The sequence below is a fragment of the Lampris incognitus genome, chromosome 8 (genome assembly GCF_029633865.1).
Source record: "Lampris incognitus isolate fLamInc1 chromosome 8, fLamInc1.hap2, whole genome shotgun sequence".
NCBI lineage: Eukaryota > Metazoa > Chordata > Actinopteri > Lampriformes > Lampridae > Lampris > Lampris incognitus.
The window spans coordinates 231,952-245,896 of NC_079218.1; the positions used below are offsets into that span (position 1 = coordinate 231,952).

At 46.0% G+C, this 13,945-nt stretch overlaps 1 protein-coding gene across 1 annotated transcript in view; it reads left to right on the forward strand.

The window, feature by feature from the left end:
* LOC130117027 (protein Aster-B-like) overlaps nt 1–13,945 on the forward strand; it is a 95,538-nt gene that overhangs the window by 65,599 nt on the left and 15,994 nt on the right. The window contains exons 12-19 of the mRNA XM_056285163.1: nt 1,058–1,201; nt 1,331–1,449; nt 1,851–1,993; nt 3,813–3,916; nt 4,413–4,619; nt 12,182–12,272; nt 12,830–12,841; nt 13,042–13,149. Of these exons, the coding sequence (XP_056141138.1) occupies nt 1,058–1,201; nt 1,331–1,449; nt 1,851–1,993; nt 3,813–3,916; nt 4,413–4,619; nt 12,182–12,272; nt 12,830–12,841; nt 13,042–13,149 (928 nt within the window). The remainder of the gene's footprint in view (nt 1–1,057; nt 1,202–1,330; nt 1,450–1,850; nt 1,994–3,812; nt 3,917–4,412; nt 4,620–12,181; nt 12,273–12,829; nt 12,842–13,041; nt 13,150–13,945) is intronic.

A 13,945-nucleotide genomic window follows, 5' to 3' on the forward strand; every position in this document is an offset into this window, starting at 1 on the left:
AGCGGGTTGGAAGAACACATGCACCTTCCCTCCAACTACACACTGCTGCACTAGACGCATCACAACACCCTGTGTGTATGTACACACACACACACACACACACACACACACACACACACACACACACACACACACACACACACACACACACACACACACACACACACACACACACACACACACACACACACACACAGAATGCACTGGTGTCGTTTTAACATTCACAAGCATGTTTGCATTTTGGTCGTGTACCGCATATATATGGGCCTGTTTCTCAGACACAGATCAAGCCTAGTCCTGGATTATACTGAATTTTGAATGGAGATTCTCTATACAAGAGTCAGTTTAGTCCAGGACTAGGCTTGGTCTGTGTCTGGGAAACAGGCCCACCAAATCGACTCTGTGCATAGCTGTAGTCCACTGACTTCTGGGTTCTACTGCAGCGGTCACACCAGTTTCCTGCTTGTTGTCGTGTGCTATTGGCAATGGCATATTTTTCACGATGCCTGCAAGAATATACCATGGATAAATGTCAACCACATGCACACAACTGTCCACACACTTTTACCTGCACCTACCAGCAAACGGGTGAAAAGTTCCAAGTTGTACATATCAAGTCATGTCCACAATTATGAGGATGAGCGGACGGACGGAATTGTGGACATGACTTGATATGTACAACTTGGAACTTTTCACCCGTTTGCTGGTAGGTACAGGTGAAAGTTTGTCGACAGTTGTGTGCATTGGGTTGACATTTATCCATGGTAAATCTTGCAGGCATCGTGAAAAATATGCCATTGTCAATAGCACACGCCAACAAACAGGAAACTGGTACGACCGCTGCAGTAGAACCCGGAAGTCAGTGGACTACAGCTATGCACAGAGCTGACTGCTTATTGTTATTCCATTTTGTGCCCTTTGCTGGAATAATTTCCACAGATTTGCTTGGTGACTTTCGTAAAACACCAGTAGATATATCTGAGTTTGGTTTGTGAACATGTGTTTGTTTTGGTGCACACACGCATGTGTGTGTGTGTGTGTGTTTATGTTGAAGCAGGTGAGGTGCAGGCTTTCCATGAGGACCTGAGCGGCAGACAATATATCAATGAGGTGTACAAATTCAGCGTGGACAAGATGTATGACATCCTCTTCACCGAGTCTGAGTTCATGAGGGACTTTCTGGAGCAGAGGAGGTTCTCGGGTAAACCACATACGTAGGATCTTCTGTCTTTTGACTATCCAGGTTATTTAGTGGGTGAATGGGTGTCCTTGTCCTGACTTTCTCACTTGCCCCTCCTGCTTTGTTGGTGACTGCTGTTTTTCTCTGCAGATGTGGTGTATCACCCATGGAGGAAAGAGCAGGACGGGAACCAAACCAGAGAAATGATGTACACCATTTCCCTGACTAATCCCTTGGCTCCCAAAACGGCCACAGTGACAGAAACACAGGTTGGTGTTTACATGTCGTAGATGGTTTTTGGTCAGTTTAACGGGTTTGACAACAAAGACAGGAAATACCTGAAGTCATAGTGGAGGACGACTAAGATCACTTTAGAACAACCTCTCCTTGTAAATGAAAATATGAACCAGTATTAAAATAAAGAACTGCCACATTTAGGGTGCGTTTATTTTTCTGTTGTCTGGAGGGTCTTGCACAAAGGTAAATGAGCATGGGCTAACACAGCCTAGTGAGTCAGAGGTGCATCTCAGGGCTGTACTGCATGAACATCATGTCTCATCGTGTCTTGCAGAACAATGAGACACATTGTTCTGGGTCACAGAAAGGACTTCAGTATTACCGTGCAGATTTCTGTTGAACCTCACAGCAGACTGTCATGTTGTGGATTCAGACGCTGTACAAGGCCAGCCAGGAGAACGAATGCTACGTCATTGATGCTGAGGTGATAGCTCATGATGTGCCCTACCACGACTACTTCTACACTCTTAACCGCTACATGCTCACCAGGGTGGCCAAGAACAAGTGTCGTCTCAGGTAATGGATAACGTTTTACCATCTTGTGCTTTATGAACATACACTTTTTTTCTCCCTTTTTCTTCCCAATTTTATCCGGCCAATTACCCCACTCTTCTGAGCCGTCCCGGTCACTGCTCCACCCCCTCTGCTGATCCAGGGAGGGCTGCAGACTACCACATGCCTCCTCCCATACATGTGGAGTCACCAGCTGCTTCTTTTCAACTGACAGTGAGGCATTTCACCAGGGGGACGTAGCACGTTGGAGGACCATGCTATTCCCCCAGTTCCCCCTCCCCCCTGAACAGGTGCCCCAACCGACCAGAGGAGGCGCTAGTGCAGCGACCAGGACACATACCCACATCCGGCTTCCAACCCACAGACATGGCCAATTGTGTCTGTAGGGATGCCCAACCAAGCCAGAGGTAACACAGGGATTCGAACTGGCGATCCCCATGTTGGTGGGCAACAGAATAGACCACTATGCCACCTGGATGCCCAACATACATGACCTTTAATTTACCTTCATATGTATTGTTTTGTTTGGAGTTTGTGTTAATTTTTTAAATAAGATACACTCCTAATACAAACGCCGGAAAAGATATCAGTCAACAACACAAAAGCCAAACTTCAGCTTCCAAACTCTAAGCCTGATTTTTGGCATTTGCCTTTTGAAACCTCCCTGCCAGAAGCATTAGGCAACAGTTGTTTACAAGTGATACTTGAGAGAAAAGCCCACAAAGATTTTTCATGCAGAGATTGAAGCTGCAGTCATAAATCTATGACAGAGACACAGTCCCGAGGAGCATTGATAGAGGAGTGCTTCAGATCTTCTGCCAGGCAAAGCTGCATGTCATCAGCATAAGATGAGGGCAGGTATCATGCCTGTGAGTAAACTGATCTAGAGGGAGCATGTACAAACATAAAAGCCCAGAGACCAGAATGAAGCCCAGATTAACTGACCATGTAAACGTTGCAGGGTTGTAGAATAAAATACCCACCAAAGAGACAGGTTTCTGGGTGTCCGGGTAGCATAGCGGTCTATTCCGTTGCCTACCAACACGGGGATCGCGGGTTCGAATCCCCATGTTTCCTCCGGCTTGGTCAGGCGTCCCTAGACACACAACTGGCCATATCTGCGGGTGGGAAGCCGGATGTGGGTATGTGTCCTGGTCGCTGCACTAGCGCCTCCTCTGGTTGGTCGGGGCGCCTGTTCAGGGGGGAGGGGGAACTAGGGGGAATAGTGTGATCCTCCCACACACTATGTCTCCCTGTTGAAACTCCTCACAAGTGAAAAGAAGCGGCTGATGACTCCGCATGTATCAGAGGAGATATGTGGTAGGTAGTCTGCAGCACTCCCCGGATCAGCAGAGGGGGTGGAGCAGCGACTAGGACAGCTTGGAAGAGTGCATTGGCCAGATACAATTGGGGAGAAAAAGGGAGAACCCCCCCCCCCAAAAAAGTGGCAGGTTTCTGTTGGGTAGGAATTAATCCCACCCAGTTTCCAGCCGGCATAAGAAAAAGAGCCAATGTTGAAATGGGCTCAAAAGGACTTAAGGCTTCGTAAGGCACTGTCAGCTTTGTTGAAGGAATGTTCTCAATTCAAATACTGGTGGCCATGCTCAGAAAAAGAGTACGTTGTCATATAATTTAGTTTGATGAGAGCAATTTTAAATTGGAAGAGTATGGGGCAAACCATGGAATCTGAAGGATGTCACACTATTTAAGTTTGTTATGCTTCCACCGGTCTGTGCTGTGAGTTTATCTTGCAGCATGTGTATGTTTGTTTGTGTGTATTTTTGTGTCTGTGTTGATATGCCTGCTTCAACGTGTCTGACAGGGTATCAACAGAGTTGCGTTACAGGAAGCAGCCCTGGGGGCTGGTCAAGGGCTTCATTGAAAGAAACTTCTGGAGCGGCCTGGACGAGTACTTCAGAAACTTAGGTTAGTGCTCTACTTGGTATGTTTGAAGTGATATGACGCAAAACATAGAGGGCAACAATGCTAAATATATAACCTGTAAGTTGCCTTTAATAACCTTAACCTTAACATTACCATGCATGTTGCCTAAATCTGAACTTGCAGAGGTCTGCAGCAATTTCATTCAATGCGAATAAAGAAAGGCGTCAACAGGGTATTGATCTGCTCTTATACTAATTCCACAAACTAAACAAAGTTATCAACCAGACATTAAACTACTCTTAACACTAACTGCTAAAATGACATGAATTTTTATTCATCTCTAGACCCCATTTTAGCCCTTCAAATTAGCGGTCTTAGTCTAACACTTCCAACAGGAGAGCATGGACGGAAACTCTCTCATTTGCGAGAACGTGGTGCTGTCAGTGTAATGTACCAGACACCTGTAGCAAAAGGATGCCTTCCTCAGCAGTCATTTTAACCTCTCAAGCCCTTTGTTGTCTGTGGCTTCTCCTGACAGAACTGGAGCTCAGCAAGGTGGAGGTGGTTCTTACAGAGCTCCACAGCCAATCTCCCAAGGTCAAGGCAGTGAGAACAGGCATCATGCGAAGGAGGAAACGACAACTCACACATTTGAGGCCGTCAGGCCACATGGACAAGGTCTTAAGCCCCATCACCACACCAGAAGATGAGGAGGAAGTCATCAACCACATCAAACATGTGGCAGGTCAGCTAACAGCAGGCAAGAGTCACTAAAATACTGCAGAACTCAACGCGGACAATAAACATAGGAATACACAAATAATTCTTATAGACAGCAGTGGTCCACACACTGGACTGCAGGGTGGACATGTGCAGCAAATTTCATTTCACTGAAACTTACAATAAGAGAGATAGAATTGGTAATTAAAGTTATTAACTGAATCCCCCTTGGGGCAGGTAATTTCGTTTTTTAAAAATATGCAGTGGTGAACTGCATCATTTCCCCAAGTACGGTCAAAATGGAATTGTGATGACTGAGGTATCACATGAGACACAAAGGATCCAAAAAACTTCCCTGGTTATGAAGGACTTTAAGAGTGAGGAGAGGACTGACTTGGATCTGTGGGACAGGGAGCCAGTGGAAGTTCTGGAGGATAAGGGTGATGTGGTCACAGGAGCAGGAGTGGGTGAGCAGGCGAAGAGCAGAGTTTTTAATGTACTGGAGTTTGTTAATGTATTTAGATGATGAGCTGTAAAGAATGCTGTTGCAGTAGTCAATTCTGGATGTGATGAAGGCATAGATCAACGTTTTGGCAGCAGAGAAGGAGAGTGATGGACGGAGACGAGCTATGTTTTTTAGGTGGAAAAGGGCAGCTTTGGTGATTTGATTGACATGGTGTTCAAAGGAGAGGTTGCTGTCAAAAATTATTCTGAGGTTGCGGATGTGTGAGAAGGGAGAGAGAGGGGAGTTATTGATGGTGAGGCAGAAGTTTTGTTGTTTTAGTAAGGGATTTGAGACTGATGATCATCATGTCAGATCGATCACAATTTAGTCTGAGGAAGTTGGGTTGCATCCATGATTTAATTTCAGTGAAGCAGAATGGAGTAAGGAGTAGTAGTGATCGATTTAGTGGAGATGTATAGCTGGATGTCATCAGAGCAGTGGAAGTGGAGACCATGACGACATTTTATGTTACCAAAGGAGAGCATCTAAACGATGAACAGGAGAGGACCAAGCACCGAACCCTGGGGGGCCCCTTGAGACAAAGGAGCGATGAAGGAGGCACAGTTGCTGATGCAGATGAAGTTTGTGAGATATGACTTTAGCCAGGAGACGGCAGTACCACTGATGTTGAGGGAGGATTCAAGGAAGGAGAGACGAATGGTGTGGTTGATGGTGTCGAAAGCTGCAGTGAGGTCGAGGAGGATGGGAATGCTGAGGTGACCAGAGTCTAAGGAGAGGAGGAGATCATTGGTGATTTTAAGGAGGGTTGTTTCTGTGCTGCGCTGTGAGCAGGAACCAGACTGAAATGGTTCAAACAGGTTGTTGGAGATGAGGTAAGCTTTGAGTTAGGAGGCAACAACACATACCAGTATTTTGACAGAAAGAGGAGATTGGAGAGGGGCTGGAAATTGCTCGTGATATCAGGGTTGAGTCCAGGTTTTTTGAGGATGGGGTGGCAGCAGCCAGTTTAAGTGTATGGGGGACTGAACCAGAGCTGAAGGAGGAGTTAATGATTTATGTGATGAGTGAAGTGATAGCTGGGAGACAGTCCTTAACAACATTGGATGGGATACGGAACACGAGAGGAGCTTCTCATTCCTACCCTAAGTATGCACGGCTCCATTGGGGACAAAGGGGAAAACTTTGACAGGGGCTGAGTGGTGGTGGGGGGTCAGGTTGCTGTAGATGGTGTCAATTTTTGGAAAAATGAAAGGAAAGAGTTGCACTTGTTAACTGTGAAAGAATTGGAGGTATTGTCACTGGGTCTGAGAAGTTTGTTTGTTGTGGATGTGGAGAAGAGAGCCTTGGGGTTGGTGGAGCCAGAGTGTATGAGGCGTAGGTGGATCAGGCTGTGATGAGAGCATCTTTGCATTGTTAAAGGTAGTCTGTGTAGGCTTGCAGATGCACTGTTAAACCAGTTTTCTTGCAGTTTTTCGAGTTGTCGCTTACGGGATTTCGTTTGATTGAGCTAATACATCATCATACACCAGTCAGAGCACTCAGATCAACAAACCAGATGTTCGTACATGTTCTGAGGTCCAGGCTTAAGAACGAGGGTGACAGAGCCTTTGCAGTGGCTGCCCCTGATCTCTGGAACAACTTACCAGTACACATAAGAACTGCTCAGACCCTAGAGACTTTTAAATGTTTGTTAAAAACCTACTTCTTCTTGCTGGCATTCAATTCAAGTTGAGCTTGACACTGTGATTTTATTGTGGAAATATACTTTTACTCTTATGTTTTACTGTTTACAATTTAATTTCTTTATTTTATTATGTATTTTTTACATAAATCTTTATATTCATATGTGTCACTTATTTTATCTTGTATTTTAAGCTTGTGCAGCTCTTTTGTTCAACTGTGGTTGTTTTAAATGTGCTATATAAATAACTTGACTTGAGGAGTACACCAGGGAGCTGAATGTGTGAATGAGACTATTTTGGTTTTAATAGGGGCCAGCTGATGAAGATAAGAGGACAGTGTGTCATTATAATAATTGACAAGATCAGAGAGATTATCAGACAAAGGAGAGGAGGAAGGCATGTTCAGAGGCAGCTAGAGAGGAGTAAGGGTAGGCGTGTGGAGGTGAGAGTTGGAACTTTGAATGTTGGCACTATGACTGGTAAAGGGGGGGGGGGCTGGCTGATATGATGGAAAGAAAAAAGGTAGGCATACTGTGTATGCAAGAGACCAGGTGGAAGGGGAGTAAGGCCAGGGGTATCGGAGGTGGGTTCAAACTCTTCTACCATGGTGCGAATGGGAGGAGAAATGGGATAGGGGTAATTCTGAAGGAAGAGTATGTCAAGAGGAAGAAGAATTCTGAAGTGATTTGGATGACGTGGTGGAGAGGGTACCCAAGGAGGAGAGAGTGGTGATTGGAGCGGACTTCAATGGACATGTTGGTGAAGGGAACAGGGGTAATGAGGAGGTGATGGGGAGGTATGGAGTCAAGGAGAGAAATGTGGAAGGACAGATGGTGGTCGATTTTGTGAAAAGGATGGAAATGGCTGTGGTGAATACATATTTCAAGAAGAGGGAGGAGCACAGGGTGACATACAAGAGTGGAGGAAAGTGCACACAGGTGGACTATAGCTTATGTAGAAGACGCTATCTAAAAGGGATTGGAGACTGCAAGGTGGTGACAGGGGAGAATGTAGCTAAGCAGCATCAGATGGTGGTCTGTAGGATGACTTTGGAGACCAAGAAGAGGAAGCGAGTGAAGACACACCCAAAGATCAAATGGTGGAAGATGAAGAAGGAAGACTGTTGTGTGGAGTTCAGGCAGGAGTTAAGACAGGCACTGGGTGGTAGTGAAGAGTTCGCAGGTGGCTGGGCAACCACTGCAGAAATAGTGAGGGAGACAGCTAGGAAGGTACTTGGTGTGTCATCAGGACAGAGGAAGGAAGACAAGTAGACTTGGTGGTGGAATGAGGAAGTACAGCAAAGTATACAGAGGAAGAGGTTGGCAAAGAAGTGGGATAGTCAGAGAGATGAAGAAAGTAGACAGAAGTACAAGGAGATACAGCGTAAGGCGAAAAGAGAGGTGGCAAAGGCAAAGCAAAAGGCATATGGTGAGTTGTATGACAGGTTAGACACTAATGAAGGAGAAAAGGACTAGACAGAGGGACTGAGCCACGAAAGATGTGCAGGAAGTTAGGGCGATCAAGGACACAGATGGAAATGTACTGACAAGCGAGGAGTGTGTGCTGAGAAGGTGGAAGGAGTACTTTGAGGGGCTGATGAATGAAGAAAATGAAAGAGAGAGAGCAGGTTGGATGATGTGGGGATAGTGAATCAGGAAGTGCAGTGGATTAGCAAGGAGGACGTGAGGGCAGCTATGAAGAGGATGAAGAGTGGAAAGGCAGTTGGTCCTGATGAAATACCTGTGGAGGCATGGAGATGTTTAGGAGAGATGTCAGTGGGGTTTTTAACTAGATTGTTTAACACAATCTTGGAAAGTGAGAGGATGCCTGAGGAGTGGAGAAGAAGCATACTGGTACCGATTTTCAAGAACAAGGGCAATGTGCAGAACTGTAGCAGCTACAGAGGTATAAAGTTGATCAGCCACAGCATGAAGATATGGGAAAGAGTAATAGAAGCTAGGTTAAGAGGAGAGGTGATGAATAGCGAGCAGCAGTATGGTTTCAAGCCACGAAAGAGCATCACAGATGCAATGTTTGCTTTGAGAATGTTGATGGAGAAGTATAGAGAAGGCCAGAAAGAGTTGCATTGTGTCTTTGTAGATTTAGAGAAAGCATACGACAGGGTGCTGAGAGGAGGTGTGGTATTGTATGAGGAAGTCGGGAGTTGCAGATAAGTATGTAGGAGTGGTGCAGGATATCTATGAGGGAAGTGTGACAATGGTGAGGTGTGTGGTTTGAATGACAGATGGGTTCAAGGTGGAGGTGGGATTACATCAAGGATTGGCTCTGAGCCCTTTCTTGTTTGCAATGGTGATGGACAGGTTGACAGACAAGATCAGGCAGGAGTCTCCATGGATGATGATGTTTGCGGATGACATTGTGATCTGTAGCAAGAGTAGGGTGCAGGTTGAGGAGAGCCTGGAGAGGTGGAGGTATGCACTGGAGAGAAGAGGAATTAAAGTCAGTAGGAGCAAGACGGAATACCTACGTGTGAATGACAGGGAGGACAGTGGAATGGTCAGGATGCAAGGAGTCAAGGTGACAAAGGCATATGAGTTTAAATACTTGGGGTCAACTGTCCAAAGTAATGGGGCGTGCAGGAGAGAGGTGAAGAAGAGAGTGCAGGCAGGGTGGAGTGGGTGGAGAAGAGTGTCAGGAGTGATTTGCGACAGAAGGGTACCAGCAAGAGTTAAAGGGAGGGTTTACAGGATGGTTGTGAGACCAGCTATGTTATATGGTTTGGAGACAGTAGCACTGATGAAAAGACAGGAGGCGGAGCTGGAGGTAGCAGAGATGAAGATGCTAAGATTTTCACTGGGAGTGATGAAGAAGGACAGGATTAGGAACGATTATATTAGAGGAACCGCTCAAGTTGGACGGTTTGGAGACAAAGCAAGAGAGGCAAGATTGAGATGGCTTGGACATGTGTGGAGGAGAGATGCTGGGTATATTGGAAGAAGGATGCTGAATATGGAGCTGCCAGGAAAGAGCAGAAGAGGAAGGCCAAAGAGGAGGTTTATGGATGTGGTGAGGGAGGACATGCAGGTGGCTGGTGTGACAGAGGAAGACGCAGAAGACAGGAAGAAATGGAAACGGATGATCCGCTGTGGTGACCCCTAACGGGAGCAGCCGCAAGTAGTAGTAATAGTAGTAGTAGAGAAATTATCAGACAGCGGGGGAGGGGATGGACTTTTTACTGGCGAGAGGCAGAAAGAGTTGAGGGGGAGATAGATTTGAGATTTCTGAAGGATATTTTGCATTTGCCTTTTGAGATGGAGATAGGGATGTCAATGTCCATAATGATTTCCAGGTGGTCTGAGATATTGAGGTTGAGGCTGGAGAGTTGATGTATTGTGAGGCCAGTGGAGCAGACCAAATCCAGGATGTGAAACTGGCTGTAAATGGGGAAGTTGATATGTTGTGTGATGTTGAAGCATTGTAGCAGTTACAAGAATTCTATGGTGGATTTACAGTCAGTGTCATCAATGTGGATATCAAAATCACCCAGGATGAGAACGGAGAGTGAGATGGCATATAGCTGGATCAGAAAATTTGAGAAATCAGAGAGAAAGGAGGGGTTTGGCTTTTTTTGGGGGGGGGCAGTTGATAATGGCAGTGACCAAGGGAGTGGGACCAGAGGGTTTGAAGGCAAATTGTTTGAAACAATGAGCGGCATGAATGGAAATTATGCTTGTTTTAATGTCCTTCCTGTAAACAGCAGCAACACCAACTCCCCACCCCTCAAGATGAGGTTTATCAATGTATGCAAATCCTGTGGGTGTGGTCTGGTTTAGCTAGACATAGTCCAGGGGGTTTTGCCAGGTTTCAGTGAGGCAGAGGAAATCTAGGTTATGGTCAGTTATAAATTCATTCAGAATGAGGCTTTCGTTATTGAGTGAATGAGTGTTGAGCAAAACCAGTTTCAGATGACATTGGCTAGTGACAGGTTGTGAGGACTGAGGAAGGGGACGGACATTGGACTAATTCATGTGACGGTAATGGTGTCTGTTGGTAATATGATCAGGAACAGGAAGAGGTTGAGGGCATCTGGGTAGCGTGGTGGTCTATTCCGTTGCCTGCCAACATGGGGATTGCCGGTTCGAATCCCCGCATTACCTCCAGCTTGGTCGGGCGTCCCTACAGACACAATCGGCCGTGTCTGCGGGTGGGAAGCTGGATGTGGGTATGTGTCCTGGTCGCTGCACTAGCGCCTCCTCTGGTCGGTTGGGGCGCCTGTTCGGGGGGGAGGGGGAACTGGGGGGAATGGTGTGATCCTCCCACACACTATGTCTCCCCGGTGAAACTCCTCACTGTCAGGTGAAAAGAAGCAGCTGGTGACTCCACGTCATGTATCAGACGAGGCATGTGGTAGTCTGCAGCCCTCCTCGGCTCCGCAGAGGGGGTGGCGCAGCGACCGGGACGGCTTGGAAGAGTGGGGTAATTGGCTGGGTATAATTGGGTAGAAAAACGGGGGGAAAAATCCCAAAAAAAGAAAGGAATAGGAAGAGGTCAAACAGCAGTGTGATCATGCCACAAAGGGGAACTGGTGTGAGCGAAGGATGTGGCAGTCATTGTTGTGGGCAAAGGGAGAAACCAGCCCTGACCATTTTGATGCCAAAATATTGCCACTTTGCTTGCCAGCATCTTGCTTGCAGTTGTGCAGTAGGTGGGGAACCAGTCTGCACAGTAGAGACAGGAGGTGAAGCAGCATGTCTCTGGTGTCCACCTCATGTCCAGTCATGTTGCACTGAGCTGCCTGTGAATGTCCATACCATGTCCTTTTGAATATCATCAATTAACTTCTATAAAGTGCAGGTATCCGAAAAGTAAACATTTGAGAGCTGTTAACGAGAGCGCAAAAGTTTTATGACGGAATGCAAAACTGCCCCCTAATTTTTTTCCCACCACATCCCTAATACAGCCCCGTAGAAATGACAGAACACACTCCAGGGAAAACAATATTTAATGTGTACTTTTGTGTTTTTCATTTGGCCCATGCTGTGTTCACTTACATGGGTGTGGGCATGGTTTAAAGCTGTAATGGAAACAAGCTCTCGAGAGCACCGAGGATATGTTGGCTTCACTTTTCAAGAACCCATGTGGTCCAGTCCTTATAAAGTCTAAGGGGATTTATGAGGCATTGCAAGTGACTCATGGACGAAGAAACGAAGAAAAAAAAAAGTGGCGCCGCCACCTGGGCCAATCACTGTTATTTTAAAACTGCTGGAATGCAGTGGTAAGGTGCATTATTTCCCGCAAGTCTGATCAAAGTCCATTCTGCAGTGATTAAGATAGCTCGTGTGATGGATGAACATTTCATTGTAATGTTACTTTTCAAACTGCAAGTAATATAATTGGACCTTCTGACCCTCGGTACGCCTTTGAAAAGGGACTACCTAATAAGGCGTTGATGGAAGATGGTGTTATGTCCTTGTGTAGGTTCCACACAGACCAGGCACATTCCTGAGCATGCCCCAGGAGGTCTGGCGCTCTACAACGTCTCTAAGCTCCTGCTCCTCATCAGCCTTGTGTAAGTTACTGCTCATCATTATCATCATCATCATCATCATCATCTCTGCACACTCTTGCCAAGGAGATTTTCATTTGTGCTGCATTACTGTGTTGATTTGGAGTTGAGGGAAAATTCCTGCCCCTGCACTTGAGTTATGAAAGCATGACAGCAGATGTGTTCAGCAGTGACAAATTAATCATTTCAACTCATCCCACATTGACACATGAGCTCATGCCTTAAATGTGAGATCTTTGATTAAATCCTATCAGCTGCTCTCAAATGTGTGGGGAAAGAAAGTTCTGGCAGGTTACTCCTTGGCCATATGTCATCATTACAATCCATCCATTCATCTATTTTTCTGCCAACCCCTGCTTGTATGCATCTGTAAACCATCACAACACATCTAACCTCCTAGAAATACATAAACCTGGATGTGTAACACACTCCTCTACTCACTCCCTTGATAGTAAGAAAGAATATTATATAGGATATGCCTTTGTCCCTCTGACTTGATGTTGTAATCTACTCTTTTTTCTTTCTTTCCCTCCAACTCGGTCCTCAAATGCATCCCACAGGATTTGTATAAGGTATCCAATGTCTTCACTTCACCAGCCATGTTAAGATGTTTTCTTACCAACTTTATTCACCCCAATATATAGCACTGATATAGGTGACATACTGATTGTGACTTCAATGCACAGCCTGACTTGGTGGTCTCTGACCCCCCCCCCCCCCCCCGATACATATCTCCCACTTCTATTTCTTCCCTTGCTATCTCAATACAAAGCCTGGTGCTCCTGGTGTTCCTCAACATGATGCTGTTCTACAAGCTCTGGATGCTGGAGTACACCACCCAGAGTCTGACCTCCTGGCAGGGGTTGCAACCACAAGACAGGTAGACAGAGACATGTGTGTTGTACTGTCTAACAAGACGGGTAGACAGACAGGTATGTTGTACTGTCTAACAAGACGGGTAGACAGACAGGTATGTTGTACTGTCTAACAAGACAGGTGGACAGACAGGTGTGTTGTACTGTCTACCAAAACAGGTAGCGAGACAGGGGTGTTGTACTGTCTAACAAGACGGGTAGACAGACAGGTATGTTGTATTGTCTAACAAGACGGGTAGACAGAGACAGGGGTGTTGTACGGTCTAAAAGACAGGTAGCGAGACAGGCATGTTGTACTGTCTAACAAGACGGGTAGACAGACAGGTGTGTTGTACGTGTTGTATTGTCTAACAAGACAGTTAGACAGACATGTATGTGTGCTGTACTGTCTAACAAGTAGACAGACAGGTGTGTTGTACTGTCTAACAAGACAGGTGCACAGACAGGTGTGTTGTAATATCTACCAAGACAGGTAGACAGAGACAGGTGTGTTGTTCTGTCTAACAAGACAGGTAGACAGAGACAGGTGTGTTGTACTGTCTAACAAGACAGGTAGACAGACAGGTGTGTTGTAGACAGGCAGACAGACAGGTGTGTTGTACTGTCTAACAAGAGAGGTAGACATGTGTGTTGTTCTGTCTAACAAGACGGGTAGACAGAGACAGGTGTGTTGTACTGTCTAACAAGACAGGTAGACAAACAGACAGTTGTACTGTCTAACAAGACAGGTAGAGAGACAGGTGTGTTGTATTGTCTAACAAGAAAGGTAGACAGATGTGTTGTACTGTCTAATAAGACAGG